General features: G+C 38.1%; 2 protein-coding genes across 9 annotated transcripts in view; one reads left to right on the top strand and one right to left on the bottom strand.

Moving 5' to 3' along the window:
- LOC306856627 (DNA polymerase nu-like) overlaps positions 1–6,799 on the bottom strand; it is a 49,575-nt gene extending 42,776 nt beyond the window's left edge. For 3 of the 8 annotated variants that reach the window (XR_013783033.1, XM_079395983.1, XM_079395981.1), the window contains exons 1-2: positions 6,609–6,688; positions 18–164 (exon numbers count right to left, since the gene is read on the bottom strand). Coding sequence is in view for 5 of the 8 variants with exons in the window: in XM_079395983.1 (XP_079252109.1) it covers positions 18–132 (115 nt within the window). In the remaining 3 variants the exon portion in view is untranslated. Of the gene's footprint in view, positions 1–17; positions 165–469; positions 1,661–2,215; positions 2,654–2,761; positions 3,049–3,421; positions 3,590–4,438; positions 5,464–6,608 lie in introns of those variants that run through there. The other 5 variants (XM_079395985.1, XR_013783032.1, XM_079395986.1 and 2 more) reach the window with 5 other exon arrangements.
- A 90-nt stretch (positions 6,800–6,889) lies between these two features.
- LOC306856532 (prostaglandin reductase 1-like) lies at positions 6,890–19,872 on the top strand. Its single transcript, XM_079395877.1, has 9 exons — positions 6,890–6,969; positions 7,143–7,269; positions 7,348–7,393; positions 10,884–10,943; positions 11,405–11,572; positions 18,360–18,633; positions 18,752–18,857; positions 19,063–19,181; positions 19,326–19,872. Exons 2-9 carry the CDS (start codon positions 7,164–7,166, stop codon positions 19,434–19,436), a joined length of 990 nt encoding a protein of 329 aa, XP_079252003.1. The 5' UTR covers positions 6,890–6,969; positions 7,143–7,163; the 3' UTR covers positions 19,437–19,872.
- The last annotated feature ends 662 nt before the right edge of the window (positions 19,873–20,534 follow it).

Raw genomic sequence — 20,534 nt, 5'->3', positions numbered from 1 at the left:
TTCTGTTTCTGACTCACTAGCTCTGCTTCTGTCTGTTCTGTGCACATACTGGACCCGAAGGGCTGCTATGACGCTCTGTGCAGCTGCAGAGAGAGGTGTTGCGTTCAGACTGCTGCAGAGGTAGCTTTCCATCTCATTTACTGCTCTCCTAGTCTGTCCTAACCCTGTAAACACACATTCAGAAAAATAGCAGTCCAATGTAAGCAGAAGGTGCTAGATTCATATCTAACAGCAAAGGGACCAAACATGCACATGAAACTGCTGTCATACTTTTTCACAACACAATATATGAGCGGAAATCCATTGTTCCAATGTCTGTCAGTCAACTCAGTTCTATCAAAAGATAATACACTTAGACGGCTGGTGTTTTTCAGGTGGTCTTTTTAAATGCGATGAAAATCCTAAAATGTATTGAGGCAAAGAATCAAACTGCATTTATAAAAAAAATTGAAACACAAAAAAAAGATTTGCTCAAACACTGAGATTACAAATTATGTTTATTTACAAAGATACAACTGTTAATCACCAAAACAAATTATAAGAAACAATTTAAACAAGGTGCAGTACATTTGTTAAAGTACAAATGCAAATTGATGTGAAACTGTAGGTACGAAATACAAATTTGACATACCTAAAGAACATTAACATTTAGCAGATATCAGAAAAAAAGAATAAAAATTAATAAATCAGATCTACAGAGCTCCATAACAGAGGCAACGATGATCCATGTCATTATCTGCATATAAAATTAGTTTTTTGAAGCAGGGACCCCTGTATTGTTGGCTGAAGTAGACAAAGTCTATGTTCTGATTCTACATAACCCCTGCTTGAGCCTCTATATCTCTCACTGCTCTGCTGAGCAGTCTTGGGTCCAGATGGAAATAAACATACAGTTCCCTCTCTCTCCTGAGGGTGGCACTGTGTTCAAGCCTCCCTCGTTTGGCCTTCAAGTCCCCAACTATGTCCTGAAGAGATGTGTACAGGGCCTTCTGCTTGACCTCCAACTCATCAAGAACTACTGTGAGCTCCTAAACAGAGAGTGGGTGGGAGAAGGTCAGACAGATAGCAGGAAGTGCCAAGTACAGAGGCAGTCAGAAAGCGTGACAGGCATAGTAAAAGTCAAAGTAAGGAAATGCCATGTACATGACAGTGTATGCAGTGGAAAAGAGTTTGAAAAGGTGGGACGAAGAGCAGGGAGAGAGAGAACTGGAGTTAAACACAACTTGCAGTTATCCCTGTTCTGCTTGATATGTTCTAGAAATACACATATCTCAATCTAAACACATACTCATTAACACTGATCGCTTACTGTGCACACAAGTACAGAGGTGAACAACATAAATACAACTGATAATCAGAACTGATTTAATTGACTGCAATAGGATTATCATAATTACATTTAAATTCTGCATTACAATGAGAAGGGAAGAAGTGAATATTGTGTTGCAATTAATTATTTAATTGTTTTTAATGTCATTTCAGCTGCTATGACTATTTTCACGGCAAAACCCTATAAAATATAAAAATAGATCAAACTAAAAACCTAGACAAGGTTTTTTAATAAAACTTTTTCAGGAGTAACTTTATTAAAAAAGCTTTTCAAAGGTGTCAGCAGAACAAAAGTGTTTTCAGAGGACTAGAAATATCACAGTCTAATAAACTGTTTCACAGGAGTTGCAGTGACACAAAAGAAAACAAGCCATAGACAATTTTTTACCTTTTCACTAAGAATGAAAACACAAAGGGTCAGATATACTAATAGCTCATATCAGTGAAAAAAAGTCAGTACGTACTAAAGACATGGAGTGAAAATGTATGGGAGGAGAGTATTTAAATTAATAGGGGTTTGCAGTACTTTATTAGTATTTGAAAAAATTTCATTATTTACCACCAAAAAAAGATTGTCTTAATCATTATGCTCCTGTATTTTAAGTGGATTACTTCTGATTATCACTGGCTCTGCTTGTTTGTGACGCTGTGTTAATTTACGATGCTCTTAGTAAATTGCATTGGTCATATGGATATGAGCGTGCTGTGTTCGTGTTCTTTCATTTCAACATTTTCAGTAGATCACCTGCAAAACATTTCACTCCCGTCTGCACTTTTAAGGGATTGCGGTCTCACGCTAATTTCCCCCCGTTTAGTAAATCTGGCCCATATAATCTTAAACCAGCAAATAAAAACAAAAACACAGTGCATAAAAACACAGGAAAACCCACCACCAAACAATTACGACCAACCACTGATAGGTGCATGCTTTTTATAAGTTATGAATATGATGATTAATCTGCTCACGTTTCTTGGGATTCACAAAGGATGATGTTGAAAACAGTGGTGAGGTTAAGAAAAAAGAACAGAAAGGCATACCTGTGCATGACGGCAGAACTCCAGTGCAGGTGTGTCTTTAGCACATACCTGCGGCCTCATAAGAGGCTGCACAATGTCCGAGTACGCCACTTGGTTGAGCGCATCTCGGTCACTTTCTAACCGAGCTCCAGTATAGGCTTGTTCTCGTCTGGCCCCATCCAAAGCCTCTTGTACAGTGACCAAATCCTCCTGTAGTTTAAAGGCTGCTGTTTCCAGCCTACAGTAGGTTTGGAATGGATCCTCTTTCTCCGTGGGGGCCTTACCCAACTCAAGCATCTGCAGCAACCTGGGGGATGAAAATATAGAACATATAGATATAGATGTGATGATATAGTCTTACAAACCCAACCTGCATTACATAGTACAAAACATCTCCCCACTCACGGTGGGTTACCTGCTAAAGGCTGTGTCCTTGGAGGTGATGACCTGTTGTTTAGCATTAGAACCAAGGTAAGGGACTTGAGTTAGGTGAGGTTGTGTCAGAATGTTTTCTCTCTGAGCAGCAGCTTCTGCTGCCCCCTCCAGCCTCTTCAGTATTTCATCAAGCTGCTTCATCACCCTCTTCCCCATAAGGAGCTCTGCATCCTGGGCCAGACGCACAAGTTCGAAGAAGGCCTTTTGATGGAGAAGCTGGTCACGAACTTCAGTCTGCCTGGAGGTGTAGTAATTTTGCCTGGCTAACTGAAGTCGTGGGGAAGTCGTGGCCTAATGGTTAGAGAGTCGGACTCGTAATCGAAAGGTTGCGAGTTCGAGCCCCCGGCCGGCAGGAATTGTAGGTGGGGGGAGGGAATGTCCAGCGCTCTCTCCACCCTCAATACCACGACTGAGGTGCCCTTGAGCAAGACACCGAACCCCCAACTGCTCCCCGGGCGCTGCAGCATGGCTGCCCACTGCTCCGGGTGTGTGTTCACGGTGTGTGTGTGTGTGTGTGTGTGGATTTGTTCACTACTCACTGCTGTGTGTGTGCACTTGGATGGGTTAAACGCAGAGCACCAATTTCGAGTTCGAGTATGGGTCACCATACTTGACAATACGTCACGACTTACTTACTTACTTGAAGAGCGAGGTCACCATGCATCACAGGGATATTAAGGAGGCGACCACAGTCTCGTAACGCAGAGCGGACTGGGTCTAACATCAGGGACTGAATTTCAGACTGAATTGAGAGGATCTCAGAGTGTAGATCAGGCTCAAGTCCGCTTGCCTGTGAGTAGCACAGAGACTACGAGAGGAAGAGAATGAAAAAGATAAACATTTAGAGGTATACTCGATTCAAGGGACAGAAAATATTGCCTCAATTGTATCATTAAAAAAAAAGTTACACACACAAAAAATATTATCCTCGCAGTGTGTTTATCTACATCCCAATTTGCTTTGGCACATGTTAGAATAGAACGGGGTTAAAATGCTGTTTCACACATCTACAAATTTACAGTAACAGCACAGTGCTTATGAATAACTACAGATTAAAGATATTTTTATTCATACCAATAGCAGCTTTACAAGTAGCAGTACATTTCAGGCACAGTTCAGTGGCATTTTAGAATTGCTCTCACTTAGGTTGGAAATATGATTAAGAAGCTTTTAAATAAATTGTTGTTGTTTTTTTAATTAAACAAATTCTCTCTCTAAATTACTAAAAATCAATGTACACTACTTTTCAAAATTTTGGAGTTGGCAAGATTTGTAATTTTTCTGTTATGCTCACCAAGGCTACATTTATTTGATCCAAATACAGTGAACAGTAATATTATTATATTATAAAAGTTTAATATTTTTTTAAATATAAAATATATTTATGAAAAAAAGAAAATCAATAGAATGCACCCTTGCTAAATAAAAGTATTAATTTCTTTAAAAAACAGGTTTACTGACCCCAAACATTAGAACGGTAATGTCTGGTTTCGAAAAATAAAGGGCAGAATGTAATTGCATACTTGTCATAAATATTAACCATGTTAATAAGAAACAAACAATAAACAATAATAATATATTACTCTTCTGTTCTGTGTGGCACTGTATAGGCATTTATAAACCAATCATGGAAACTATCATTTTCTTTAATATTCACCTCTGTGATGCTGTTTAGTCGCTGGATGAGCCACTCTTTTGCTGCCTTGTCACCATGCTCCTTTGCCCTCTCTTTCACCAGCTGGTATTGTGCCACTATATATGCCCACTGCAGTTGGGCCATCTCCTTCTTCCTGAGTTCCACTAGTCCCTCATCCTCTTCTTCCTTATTCTCTCTGCAACAACTCAGATTGGTCAGTTGGCAGTGATTGGATGTGGAGGTCTCCATCATGTCTGAGATGCCCTGTAAGAACTGACGCTGAGTGTAGTAAGTCAACACTTTGGTGAATTGCTCCTGTTGCTGGAGTAAAGGCTCTAGAGACAATTGGGAGATGAGCACTGGGGTCCTTGGTTGAGGAACTAATTGTGGAGCAGTTCCATCTTCACTCCTTATGGAATAAGTGTTGGTTTGGAAAAAGCAAGTCAGTTTGGTCGTCTCTTTTGACAGCTTCTCCACAGCTGAGTTGGTGTATGCATTTTCGGCTGCCAAGGCAGAGTTGGCATCTTTTACTGTATTCCCTCCTTCCTGCAGCAGTGCTTGGGATGCAGAGGAGTTTGCACCCCAGTTGGTAGCTAGCATCTGCATCTTATTGAGTCTGCGTTGTTTTAGCTGCTTCTCCTTGCGGAGAGCTTGAAGTTCTGTCTGGAGATCCTCGACTGTTACATTTCGCTCTCCACCCAGAGCAGAACTGCCCTGTGACACTACACCTCCATCCATAGGCAAACAGGTTTTAAGCAGCTCACCCAGTGTCGCCGCATCCAAGATGGGCTTACCGGACTCCTGGAGTGCCTTGTATGCTTGCAATTCTTCTGGCATTAGAACATTGCTGTGGTTCAGGTGGTTGCAGACAACACGTAAAAGGTGCACGTTATCTGGTGCTGTGTCAAATAGCCAGTCAAACTCAGAACCTTTCAGCATAGACGCCCGTGGGTAACCCAACCGTGACAACGCCTCAACAAACTGAGCCCCATCCAGCATGGCTGCTTATGTCAACTTGGCTCTCACTTTAGAGAAATTCACTTATCCTAAGGCAGATGGTCAAAAGACATTATAGCAAGCCCAAATTATTCTATGTATTTGTGTACAAAGAGAAGGCCCAACTGAGGTGAATGTTGTAACTGTACTGTGTGCAAATTGGAAAACACACACAAACACTACCATTCAAAAGTGTCACATCCTTCAGAAACCAATCTAAATATAATCTTACAGACACATAACTGAACATACCCACTCACATTCATTTAGCTACCTATCCAAATGAGGAATTATATTGTTTTTAAGGCTAATTATAAATAACTCTACATAAACATTATTTTTATTTTTAGAATTGAAAAAAATGTTACACTCAAAACCAAACGTACTATTGAAATTGAGTATTTGTATGGTCTCACAACACCTTTAATTGGTCTTTTGAATGTAGCTTATACAGGCAAACAACTATAATTAGTTGTGGCTGAATTCAAAGTTTAACAATTTTTTTTTTATAGAATAATAATCTGTCACAAATAAACAGGTTGCTTTGCTCTGTTTGTTCAAGTTTCATCCTTCAATTTAAAAAGTTAAGAAAAAGGTACACTTATTTTTACTTTTACTTGAGTATGTTCTTAGTTAGATGCTTTCAGGTGAGTACAATTTTGGCACAGTATAGTCAAGTAAACCCACATCCATCTGCTACAGTTGGAAGTGATTGATTTGACAGATAAACAGCTAACGTTACTACATTGTTGTGGTTATTTAGCCACATATGATCTGTGAAAAAAACAGCAAACAGGTTTGGAAAAAGCAGTCATCACAAAACGTAATGTTACAAACTGATAGCAAAACACACTTAAATACTGAGATATTCAAAAAATAACGTAGAAAAAATATAAGAAACAAAAAATGGACTGTAGGAGACCGATCAGCAGTCAGAAGTTTCAGACAGACTTTTAGTCATGACCAATACCTCAAAGATAGCTAAAGTCAAAGTGGCCTTAACTTTACCGTCAGTATGACTGAAGAACAACAATGTGTTTTGAATTTCAAGAGCCGTTAAAAACGAGCTAACGTTAACTTACTTGTTAAACTTTTGCTTTACTGGTAAGCTAAGGACAAACGACAATACATTTGCCATCATTTTTTGCCTGAATTTGACATATTTCACAAAGCAGTGTATCATAAATATCCCTACCTTGTAAAAAACAGAAAAACAGAACCGTTTTGATGTATTGAAGACTGTCTCGCGCCACTTCCGAAATGCCCGCGCTTGCTTTCGTCAAGTGACGTAGGTAGTTCCTCGACAAATAAATTATTTCAAAAGCCTTTTTTTTACTTAGAAGATGGAATAATGCATTTTAAAACAGTATAAAAATATATAAAAGTGGACTTACTGAAAAAACATTAAAAAGCGTCTTCACTGAAGATGATTGACAAATCTGCTCAGCCAATCAGATTGATACAAAATTTGTAGGCGGGCCTAAAACAGTTATCTGTGTGCGCAATAGAAAGTCAAATAGAGAAGCAGAAAGATTTGAGTGTGTAGCGCATAACAGGTATGTATACTAGGATAATCGTTTTAAATTATTATGGAAATGACATACTGTTGGAATGCTACTTTTTATTGCTAATGTGAGTTGGGAGCAAATCAACTGTGTTTCGTGGAACAGTCTGTGGTTTTTTAACGTTATACTTTTCGTGTGTTTATACATGTACGCAACTTTTACAGTTGATTTCAACCAAAAGAGTCATGGTTCAAGCCAAAACCTGGGTTCTGAAGCAGCACTTTGAGGGCTTTCCTAAAGACACCGACATTGAGCTGAAAGTAGAGCAGCTCTCTGAGCCCAAAGATGGAGGTTTGTGATTCTCGGATTTAATGTTTTTCCCATATTTGCTCTGTTGCATACCAAGTGGCATTTGTTCTTGTTCTTCAGAGGTTCTTCTGGAGGCAGTGTTCCTTAGTGTGGACCCTTACATGCGGTGAGTGCAAGCTGTAACATTAATTAACAGGTGCTCTAACATCTAACATTGAATTAAAGTGAAAGTGAAGTGACATGTGGCCAAGTATGGTGACCCATATTTTCGGAATTTGTGCTCTATGGCGTTATTTTACTGCCAAATGTCGAGAGCGCATTTTTGTGGCGCGAAAGTACATTAATATAATGCGCGAGCGCGAATCTCCTTTGCTCTCGCACAAAACCGGAAGCACCCGATTCCTAGCCATATCTAATATACATTTGATATGACTAAATATTATTAAATTGTAGAGAAATTCCAGGATCAGTTCCCTCTTCACGTAGGCCTAGTATTTTCATCGGGTCAGTCGTAGAAAAATCTGAATTGGTTTATAACTTTTGATGTTTAATCCAGGAGTGAAAAGAATTAACATCTAGTGCAAGAGCACGGAGAGATGTGCGAGTGCACGGGACAAAGTTTGAGCACGCACACTTGAGCGAGAGGAGAGACACGTTGTAAGTGTATGAGGTGTGATTTGTGCAGTTTTTGCGATCGCGAAGCAAACTGAGAGGTGAACGAACGTGTATACGCTCGCCAGTCGTCTGGCCAAAATCCCATAGTAATCAGGCGTCAGACGCAGTGTTGCCAGATCGGGGTGACGATTTCCAGCTCAAAAGCTCACCAAAACCCGCCCACTTCAACAAAAACCAGCCCAAAATTTTAACTGCCAAAATAATGTGATAGAATTTTATCTTATGTTTTAATTTTACGTCAATAAAGGTTGATAAGGACCATTTTTATCTCCTTAAAATAAAATAATGACAAAATAAAATAAAGATAGGTTAAATCAATTTCACAGGAATATGGATCAAAACAGGGCAAATGCGTTAAAGGGAGACAGAAAATGAAAATGTCCAAAAATATTTTCAAAGTGGCAATCAAGACATTAACCGATGACTTTAACCCTCGGAAAAACACATGGATTATTTTCAATGTCCACAGTAAGAATAATCTATTTTTTTGAGCAAAAAGTGCACAATAAAGTGATCAGAACGCAATAAATTAGCTGGCATTTACTCTCGTTCATGCACACACCCATGACAGCCAAAAATGTGTTATTCATTGATACATACTGTATGATAATCTGACAGCAAAAATAAATAATAATAACAATCAACAACAATAATGGGCTTACCTTTGTCTTGTGCTTCAACTACAGCACGCATTTCACGAAGTACACATTTTAGTCAAAACTGTTCAAGTCCAGCAGCTGTCAATGCATACCAGAGGAGAGTCTGGACGGTTTAAAAGATGTTCTGAAGCAGAACAGCATCGTATAGTCCCATATTCAGTTTTGATTTTTATGAAATCATTCAACTGTTCTCTTATTTCAGTTACAATTACATTTAGAAGTCTTCTATTCATTCAGATTTGAGTCACTCTTAGACTCTTTATCGTGTATATTTAGGCCACTATGCCATCGCAATCACTTAAATAAAATGATTGAATATAGCTGCACATTTAAATCTTGCCCTTTATAGCGCCAAAACCCCGTCACTCAAGATTCATCACATCTCACCAACATAAAAGATGGTAAATTGATTGACAAGTCTCTGTTAAACTGAACCAATTAGGGTTGCGTTAGGCTATGGAAAAATGAGTTGATGACTGCGCTACACATTATTTTACTGTGATAGTTTGAGTTTGAACATATTAAAATAATATGATTAAAGATAAAAGCGAAGAAAAAAGCAGCTTGGATTAAAATTTTTAAAAAGCAGCCCAAATTTTGTCAACCCGCCCAATGCGTTATTCTCCGGTCCAAGCCGATCAAAACAAGCCCAATTGGGCTGCAATCCGCCCAATCTGGCAACACTGACGTAAGATACGTTTTAGACGTCACGGTCACGTGTTGGTGCTGCGCTGCGAGGCGGCGACGGAGCTGAGAGGATTTTTTTTACTTTGTGTCTGGATAACGTGCGTGTGGATAAACGCCTGGATATTAGCTTAATACTTAGGCTAAATTCTATTATCTTTACTATTGTACTTTTTTAACTTGGGATATGATCATAACACACTTTTCATGCTTTTGTGGGTTGTACAACAGTGTCTACTATTAAAGTGAAAGTGACGTGACATAAGGCCAAGTATGGTGACCCATACTCGGAATTCGTGCTCTGCATTTATCCCATCCAAAGTGCGCACACACAGCAGTGAACACACACCCGGAGCAGTAATATATATTAGTAATATATATCTCATTTCTATGTGTTTATACAAAACTATACTAACACAACAACATATAGCAATATTAACACATCACTGGGTTAGCTTCTGGGTCATTTTTAACACCTTTTTTAAGCTAGGCATTTCATTTAGACATGTTTACTAAATGTAACGTTTTATAAAATTGCTGTAGGCTACAGTAAAATCTGTCAAATACCAACTGCAAGATTTAATTAATTGATTTACCTTTTTCTAACTCGCAGCCTGAAGTAATATAGCTAACACTTGTTGCAGTCCTACTATATTAAATCTTGCGTAAATATAATTATACTAATTATTATTATACTGATTACTAATAGTGTCTACACTGTTGCCCAACCCACAAAAACATGAAAACGTGTGTGTTATGATCATAAAAAGGTACAATAGTAAAGATAATAGAATATAGCCTAAGTATTAATCCAGACTTTATCCACGCGTAGGATACCATACGTCATTGGTCACGGCAAGGTACGCGACGATGGACACGTTGATTGCTTAGTTTGCAAAGTAAATGCACAAATCACACTTCATATAAGTGCGCACTCTCTCTGCGCGAGAGCAGCGTATATCCGAGAGCGCGCGTCCGGATTTGTGCGAGAGCAAAGGAGATTCGCACTTGCGCATTATATTAATCTATTTTAGCGCAAAAAATGCTTTCGACGTTTGGCAGTAAAATAACGCTATATGCTCTGCATTCAACCCATCCAAGTGCACACACATCGTGAACATACACTGCGGCGCCCGGGGAGCCCCAACTGGTTCGGTGCCTTGCTCAAGGGTCTCACTTCAAGTCGTGGTATTGAGGGTGGAGAGAGTGTGAATCCCCGCCAGACCTGAGACTCGAACCCGCGACCTTTTGAGTTATAAGTCCGACTCTCTATCCATTAGGCCACGACTGCCCCCAAGTTAAATTAAATCATACTGATCCTGCACGTTTGAAAAGTATTCCTTGTTTGGTTTGTTGTGAATTATCTAATGCATTACCACTTTCCCCTAATATACTATTGCTAGTTTATCTATTTAATTTGGTGGTGGTGATGGCGCAATGGATAAGACACATGCCTTTGGTGTGAGAGACCTGGGTTCGAATCCACTGTGAGACACCAATGTGTCCCTGAGCAAGACACTTAACCCCTAGTTGCTCCAGAGGCGTGCGACCTCTGACATATATAGCAATTGTAAGTCGCTTTGGATAAAAGCGTCAGCTAAATGAATAAATGTAAATGTAAAATGTAATTTCTTCTAGACCATACAGCCGTGCTCGAATGCAAGCAGGAGATGTGATGATCGGAACTCAAGTTGCCAAGTAAGAGATATAATAATCATTCTGTCCCATAACAGCTGCAACTGACTAACTTTAATCTGTTCAGATTCTTTCCTCAACATTTTGAGAGTAACCATGAATTTCTGATTAGAGTAAAATGCAAAGTTTTTCAACAATTTGGTCATTATTTCAAAAGAAAAGCATCTTTGACACATTAACAGTCGATGACGTTCTTGTGTAATAAACAGCTCAGGAACTGGCAGAATGTTCAAAGTAGTGAATGTTTATACTTTAAGATTGCAAAGACTTTACAAGACTAGTTAAATAACATATGTTTGTGTTTAGACAATGCCCTTTTTAAATGAGACAATGCCTCTCCTTCTCCTCCTCCAAATATATTGCATTTGATGGTTAATAAACCACTTTTCTGCTTGTATTGTTTACCTACATAATGTGATCAGTTCATTTGTAAATCAAAGTATCTTCTTATATTTTGACTATAGAGTGATTCAAAGTAATAATCCTTCATTTCCTGTGGGCTGCCATGTGGTTGGTCAATGTGGTTGGAGAACACATACTGTGTCAGATGGGAGCAATATGACCAAAGTCTTGGATGCCTGGCCTCAGGATGTCTCCCTCTCCCATGCCCTTGGAGCCATTGGCATGCCAGGGTAAAACTCGCTGCTTCTTTCATACCCACAATTGTTTCTTTTACAGATGGTTTTAGAAGGTAGGTCAAATGCTCAATCGATTAATCGCTTAATTCTTCTGCCCATGTCTGTGTCTGCCCCCTCCTTCCGTGCAGGCAGGAAACGTGGCCTTTGTCACAGAGGCTTCACAAGACAGTGTTAAAAGTTCAAAAGGAAAAATTATGACACCTCTAGATAGCAAGCATGCCTATTGCTATTTTAATCTATTGTAACATTTCAAAACACAGGCGAGTCATAAGCATATATGTCTAAACCGCAATATCACACCTCTAGCAGGTATACTCTTAATACAGCTCTTGACATTTATATCTTTGTGACAGGGGTCTGAAGTTCTATTGTTCCTAAATCATTTGCAATTCAGCCGAAAAATCGTGTAATTCAACTCTTTCTCTCATTAACTTCATTATTCTCTTATTTATTGATTCTTGTTTCCTCATTAACTTCAGAATTGTCCTCATTTTGAAGAAAGTCTTTTGGTCTCCTGGGCCCATTTGTGACATTCCTTCTTCTCCTGCTTTTTGACCTTCCTGTCCCAATTTTGTTGTAGTCCTTGAATCAAAAATTAATCAAGATCAACTTCTATTTTATCTGATCTTTCTTCATTGTTCCTAATAGGGGATCGATCAGGAAATTGCGTATCAGTTAGGTTGGGACCTAATTCTACACAGCACACATCAAAAATTGAATCACAAAAAGAAACATTAACACAAACACTTCCACATAGTTGCAAATTGCAACAATAAAACTCGCACCAATACATTTTGTTACGTTCCACGTGGACTTGTGTATTGTTTTTTTTTTTTGCGCTGTTGTATGTTTCCATTCATACCCGTAGGTTGTGATCATTGGCTGTTTCGTTGTAGGTGACATCACTACGCCACGCGTCGGCGCTGACGTTCTACCAATTCGCTGACGCTCTGCTGGATTTAAAAGGCCCATTCACAAGGAGAATGGAGATCCTCGCCAGATCTCAGCCAATTCGCGTGTGTTGAGCCGTTTCTTTTAGAAGCCATCCTGAACGTGTTATCGGTAATGTCTGTGAGATGCCTAGTTATGTGATTTGAGAAACACTCCTTCGGGTTTGTTAATTTTGATGCTGCATTTGGTTGTGTGTGTGACCGATCTCTGTCAGACCGAACGTATTAATGCAGTATTAACTTGTCTAGAGCACTTAGACCTACTTTTTGGGTTTGTTTACTGGTTGTGGACCATTACATCTAAAACCAACGGTAGACAGAATATTTCTGTTAGTTAGTTGAAGAGTGATTGTCACTATTGTGTTTTTGTTTTTAGTTAGAGTAGTTTATTTACGGCGGCGAATCCGCTGAAGATTTCGGGTTTCTTTTTACATTTTTCTTTGATAGTTAGTTTTAGAGGTTTTGGGTAAACTAGCTGTGGCAGTTATGCTTTGATTATTTCCTTGATTTGGCAACACTCTTGTATTTGAATCTTCATTATTTTTGCTTGTTTGTTATTTTTTCTCTTTATAATGTTTCTTTGTCCTGGTAACTTTTCACTCATAATTAAACGTTTTGAACGTTGAGTCTGGTATTCCTGGTTGTTTTTTTCTACCCGCACACATGACAACAGTATCTCACGTAAATGTTGCGCACACTGCTCGAATTGAAGGGGGGCTGGGGGGATCCGGGACCCCCCATAAGGCATTAGGGACCCCCCATAAGAAGTAAAATATAGACTTAGGGGGGTCCCTCAGATATTTTTATTTGAGTAAAAATGATAATGACAAATGTGATTAAATTCAAGCAATGGATATGGTAAATTAAATTTCGTGAATTATTTACAATAATTTATATTAAGTTTGTTTATGGGCTAGTTGTCATGTCTCTTTAAATTTTAAACGCCCCGCCCCACATCTAAAGACCGCTAAGCGCAGGACATCGTTGACATGACTGCTTGATTGGCGCCGCTCCGTCAAGCTAACTTCAGCTAAAAAAATGGAGAATAACAAACCTCCACTCGCAGTCGGGAAGAGGAAGCTTCTTACTGACTTTTTTGAGGGGTAATTTTCTCTCTATATCTTTCCACTATATTTATCAACTCCATGTCTTTTGTATTCCTTGCATAAATTATTATTAGGCCTGGTTCTGGGGTGCTAGAGATCTCGATGAAGATGAGTGACAGCTTTTTAGTAATTATAAAGGGAGTGCTCGTTGTGCGGTTTCTGTGCTATATATAATCCATTCAGAATTGTATAAAACTTGTTTTTCATGCTGCTAAGACCAACGGCCACATACACGCTGCAAAGTTTCGGGAATTACATCGGCATGTAAATGCGGGATTTACTCTTGAAATAGCTATGATTGACATATTGATAGCCATAGTAAGTTCCTGAATAAAGCAGACTTTTGGACAGAAATGGTTGAATAGTCTGCTGACTGACAGACTCACTCATAACAGTCCACTGCGCCACCTACTGGACGTAACTATGTAAACTGCACTAAAATCGTTCAACTTACACTAATGTTCAAAAGTCATTTCTGTTCACCAAGCCTCCATTGATTTGATCCAAAATACAGTAAAAACACTAATATAATTAAATATTATTACAATTTAAAATAATAATAATACAATAGTAAACAATTTTCAGCATCATTACTCCAGTCTTCAGTGCCTGTACTGTTTACTTCTGTTTTTTTTTTTTTTACTGCTGTACTAGAGACACTACTTTGTAAATGAATTCTTGAAGAGTTTCCTTGTGTGTGAGTGCTGTGATTGCAGATAAAGCCAACACTCTCTCTCTCTTACGCTTTCATACACCTTTAATGGTATATGCTACTTCCCCGTCACCCCTAGATTGTCAAGTATACTCGAAATTGGTGCTCTGCGTTTAACCCATCCAAGTGCACACACACAGCAGTGAGTAGTGAACAAATGCACGCGCGCACACACACGCACACACACACACACACACACACACACACACACCCGGAGCAGTATTGAGGTGCTCAAGGGCACCTCAGTCATGGTATTGAGGGTGGAGAGAGCGCTGTACATTCACTCCCCCCACCTACAATCCCTGCCGGCCGGGGACTCGAACCCACAACCTTTCGATTACGAGTCCGACTCTCTAACCATTAGGCCACGACTTCCCCACTAATTATTTATATAAAAGGGACCGTAACACACATGATCTTCAGAAATCATTCTAATATGCTGATTTGCTGCTCAAGAAACATTTCTGATTATTATTATCAATGTTGAAAACAGTTATGTACAATTTTTTTTTCTGGATTCTGTGATGAATAGAAAGTTCAAAAGAACAACATTTATCTGAAATAGATATAATTTGTAACATTATACACTATCGTTCAAAAGTTTGGGGTTTTTGGGTGGAAATAAATTAAAGAAATTAATACTTTTATTCAGAAGGGATGCATAAATTGAATCTTTTGAACTTTCTACTCATCAAAGAATCCTGAAAACCATTTGTACACAACTGGTTTCAACATTGATAATAAGAAATGTTTGAGCAGCAAATCAGCATATTAAAATGATTTCTGAAGGATCATGATCATGATGTGAAAATAGAAAAATACAGAAAACAGCTGTTTCACATTCTCACAATATTAATGTTTTTACTTTAAAAAAATACAAATAAATAAATAAATATATATGCTACATTTCACTGCTGGTTATACTCGGTATAATTGTGTATGTGACAAATAAAAACTCTTGAATATATACAGGTGCATCTCAATAAATTAGAATGTCGTGGAAAAGTTCATTTATTTCAGTAATTCAACTCAAATTGTGAAACTCGTGTATTAAATAAGTTCAGTGCACACAGACTGAAGTAGTTTAAGTCTTTGGTTCTTTTAATTGTGATTTAGTCTCACATTTAACAAAAACCCACCAATTCACTATCTCAACAAATTAGAATATGGTGACATGCCAATCAGCGAATCAACTCAAAACACCTGCAAAGGTTTCCTAAGCCTTCCAAATGGTCTCTCAGTTTGGTTCACTAGGCTACACAATCATGGGGAAGACTGCTGATCTGACAGTTGTCCAGAAGACAATCATTGACACCCTTCACAAGGAGGGTAACCCACAAACATTCATTGCCAAAGAAGCTGGCTGTTCACAGAGTGCTGTATCCAAGCATGTTAACAGAAAGTTGAGTGGAAGGAACAAGTGTGGAAGAAAAAGATGCACAACCAACCGAGAGAACCGCAGCCTTATGAGGATTGTCAAGCAAAATTGACTCAAGAATTTGGGTGAAGTTCACAAGGAATGGACTGAGGCTGGGGTCAAGGCATCAAGAGCCACCACACACAGACGTGTCAAGGAATTTGGCTACAGTTGTCATATTCCTCTTGTTAAGCCACTCCTGAACCACAGACAACGTCAGAGGCGTTTTACCTGGGCTAAGGAGAAGAAGAACTGGACTGTTGCCCAGTGGTCCAAAGTCTTCTTTTCAGATGAGAGCAAGTTTTGTATTTGGAAACCAAGGTCCTAGAGACGGGAGGAAGGGTGGAGAAGCTCACAGTCCAAGTTGCATGAAGTCCAGTGTGAAGTTTCAACAGTCTGTGATGATTTGGGGTGCCATGTCATCTGCTGGTGTTGGTCCATTGTGTTTTTTGAAAACCAAAGTCACTGCACCCGTTTACCAAGAGATTTTGGAGCACTTCATGCTTCTTTCTGCTGACCAGCTTTTTAAAGATTTTGGTTTCATTTTCCAGCAGGATTTGTCACCTGCCCACACTGCCAAAAGCACCAAAAGTTGGTTAAATGACCATGGTGTTGGTGTGCTTAACTGGCCAGCAAACTCACCAGACCTGAACCCCATAGAGAATCTATGGGGTATTGTCAAGAGGAAGATGAGAAATGAGACCAAAAAATGCAGATGAGCTGAAGGCCACTGTCAAAGCAACCTGGGCTTCCATACCCCCTCAGCAGTGCCACAAACTGATCAACTCCATGCCACGCAGAATTGAGTCAGTAATTAATGCAAAAGGAGCCCCTACCAAGTATTGAGTACATATACAGTACATGAACATACTTTCCAGAAGGCCAACAATTCACTAAAAATGTTTTTTTTTATTGGTCTTATGAAGTATTGTAATTTGTTGAGATAGTGAATTGGTGGGTTTTTGTTAAATGTGAGACTAAATCACAATTAAAAGAACCAAAGACTTAAACTCCTTCCATCTGTGTGCATTGAATTTATTTAATACACAAGTTTCACAATTTGAGTTGAATTACTGAAATAAATTAACTTTTCCACAACATTCTAATTTATTGAGATGCACCTGTATATTGGTTTATGTCTTCACCCACTGGTTCCTGAAATTACATTGAGAGCTGTTATGGATAAATGAGTTGACTTTTGAGAATCTCCTGGACATGCCTACGTTAAACTTATAAACTATTATAAAGACTATATCCTGTTTGCCCAGTTGTCTTGCACTCTTTGAATAATACTTAATCTCATCTCTATAGTATCCTTTTGCTACTTTTTAAGTAATAAAAAGGTCCTTTAAAATGTCCATTTGAAGTTACTGACTGCTCCTTTATCACTGCTTTCTGAAACATTATGAAATAATTATTCCTGTGCCACTGCTGAATTTGAATACCATTCAGTGTGTCTGAAAGCCATATGAATATTTTCTACAGTTTTTGAGAAATTTCAATGTATTTTTATGTCACATGCTTTTACGGATCTTCAAGTGCCTTATATGTAGTCCCCTGGTATATTTGCCATAGTTGCCCTTTTGGGTCTGCTGCTTTGTCACCCTCGAAATCCAGTATTACTTGGAGTAAGCCATTTAAAAGAAGAATAGTAGCTTATCTCTCTTTGTTATACAACATTAAATAGTATATAGTTATGCATATTATGATCAAATATATTGTTTATTTTGTATAAATTGTATATTGCGAGACTAACCCCCACCAAAAAAAAAAGTCTGATGGTGGGGACCCCCCATAAGACTTGATTCAATTCGAGCACTGGTTGCGCAATCATCCCGTTTACATCTTTAAACGCGTAACACATTTATTCATTTAGCAGGCGCTTTTATCCCAAGCGACTTATAAACGATGACAATAAAATGCAATGCTTTATAGTAAATTCAGCCACTTATAAAATCTGTAGGTAGTACAACACATTAAGAGTCCTTTTAATAAAATTCAAATTGCAAATACAAAGGGCTTCTGGTACAAATGTAATACTCCAATAAAAGTAACTTTACTTACTTTTAACTTTAAACTTTATTTTTTACTTTAAACTTAAGAACGTTCAGGTAGAAACAAATAAGACGCCTTAAATGCCCATTCACACCACGGATGATAACGATAATTACTGTATAAAATTAATAATCATTCTAATCCTGTGAGAACTGGGAAGGCCACACCACAACTTTAATGATAACAACACGGATGAGTAATTTGTTGGAATCCCTTTCGGACAATTTTTTTTTTTTCCAGCTGATGAACCATAAAAACATTGACAACCAATCAGATTCCACCCAGTTTTGAGACACTTGAGCTTTAAAATGGCGAATTACATTACTGCAACATGCATTAATAAAAACCAGAACCTTATTGTGCAATGGTGTGGCAGCTAATATTATTATAGTTATCGTTTATTGTCTGAATGGATGAAAAACTTCTCTTTTCATCTTATTTACTATAGAAACTGGGTCCTCTTTTATTTGAGGCACCACACATGAACGTTATATGATAAAATGATCAGTATATAATAAATAACATTAACTGTGCTCCACAGGTTGACAGCACTCTATGGTTTGGAGGAGGTCTGTGCCATCAAACCAGGAGAAACCTTACTGGTAAATGCAGCCGCAGGGGCCGTTGGTTCTGTTGTGGGTCAAATTGCCAAACTAAAAGGTTGCAAGGTTGTGGGTTCAGCAGGAAGTGATGAAAAGGTGGCATACCTAAAAGAGCTGGGCTTTGATCAGGCCTTCAACTACAAGACGGTCTCCTCACTGGAGGAAGCACTGAAGAACGCTTCACCTGAAGGATATGACTGCTACTTTGAGAATGTAAGAATTTACTGGAACTAGTTGGTTTATACTTTATGAAACTAATGCTTAGTTAACAATACCTTTAAAAAAGAAAAACTTAAATCTTGATTAATCAAATATTTGGTTTGGTTTCCAGGTGGGTGGCCCTTTTTCGAGTGTTGCTATTACACAGATGAAGGCATTTGGGCGTATTGCTGTATGTGGAGGAATATCACTATATAATGACACCACTCCACAAACAGGTTTGGTGAACATCTCATCTGATTCTAGTTTTAACCAGGGTGTTCTGAATGACCTTTACACTATAGAATCAATACCTTAGTATAAGAAACAATGCAATAACTGTTTATTCATCATTAGTGAAACATAAAAGTAGACATGAAGAACTGGGTAGAAGTAGACTTTTGTCCATTTGCAGCAGTGATGATGTGTATTTGTCTTTTTAAGGTCCTTATCCACACCTTCAGATGATTTTTAAGCAGTTGAAAATGGAAGGTTTCTTAGTAGGCAGATGGGAACATAAAAATGAAAAGTCGCTGAAGCTAATGTTGACCTGGATGCAAGAGGTACTTCAGAATGCTTGGTTTCCTTGAAACATGCTAGTTTGGTTATTACTATACAATGATTGATCTAAATACAATTATACTTCATCTTCAGTATGTATCATATATTGATAATGATGTAGATTCTCTTGATTTGATGGTTTACAGGGAAAGCTGAAGTGTAAAGAACATGTTACTGTTGGCTTTGAAAACATGCCTGCTGCATTCATGGGGATGCTGCGGGGAGAAAATATCGGAAAAGCCATTGTTAAAGTCTAATGGCAAGTGTTTCAGTGGTTTGCTCATGAAGCAACAATCTTGCCCTTTTTGTTACAGATACTGCTTTATTAATTGTGTATTTTCATTTTGTTTTACAAAGTCTGTTTTTGTACACGAGTGTCACATTTGCAACATTCTCTAGGACAGATATGCACAAAACAAACTTTTTCTAATATTAGAAGCATCAAGGAGATTTTGATCTCAAAAGATTAACGTGCATAGGCCTGTATTTAGTCTGTTGCTCAGCATTATTCAGCATTTGTAAATTCTGTCATAAAACTGAGCAGAATATACTGAGTCATCATGAACTAGATAAACAACAGCATATAAATCATTAACTGTCTTTGTGTGGGAGATTTTTAATGACACTCATACAATTCGATAAGCATGGTTATAAGGTTTTTTTTTAGCAATAAAAATATTTTTTGATTCATTATCCTTGGAATCTGTTTAGGTGTCACTGTTGATAAGGGTCGCAAGTTTTCCACAATATAGTCTGATAGTAAGACGGATACAGACAGGCAAATAATGCCACTTTGTAGAGGTTTCTAAAAAGACAAGTTTTCAACAAAACAAATCAGCAAAAAGAGTTATTTTGATAAATAATTGTATGAGCTTAAAAATGAATGTAATAATATGGCGTTTTAGGTACTGGGTGTTTGGTGGTAATGTACATTGACAACACAAATAATCTGTCTGAACACTGACATCTTGTGGCAATTTATGAAGGAATCGTAGTTCATAGTAAATGTTCATGAAGGAGAGACAGGGTCATCTTATGTGTGGGACAAAGAAAAGATTTATGTATTTCATCCATGACAAAATGTGTAATAGCTTTTGTGTTACATTAAGAATATATTCAAATACATTTCAGAATAACACATTTCATTTTAGTGGTATATGGAATGATTTTTATTTGGGCTTTAGGTAGGATCACACTGCTCTGTTATATAGAATGGCATGCAATGTATATGCAGAGGTGTAAAAAGTTCTCAATTTTTACTCAAGTGAAAGTAAAGATACTCAGTGAAAATTTTACTCAAAAGTACAAGTATCTGGCCAAAAACATACTTGAGTAAAAGTAAAAAAGTACTACAA

This window comes from Barbus barbus (assembly GCF_936440315.1).
Source record: "Barbus barbus genome assembly, chromosome: 1".
Taxonomy (NCBI): domain Eukaryota; kingdom Metazoa; phylum Chordata; class Actinopteri; order Cypriniformes; family Cyprinidae; genus Barbus; species Barbus barbus.
Note: the sequence above shows the minus strand (reverse complement) of the source record. Positions and strands in the feature narration are given on the sequence as shown.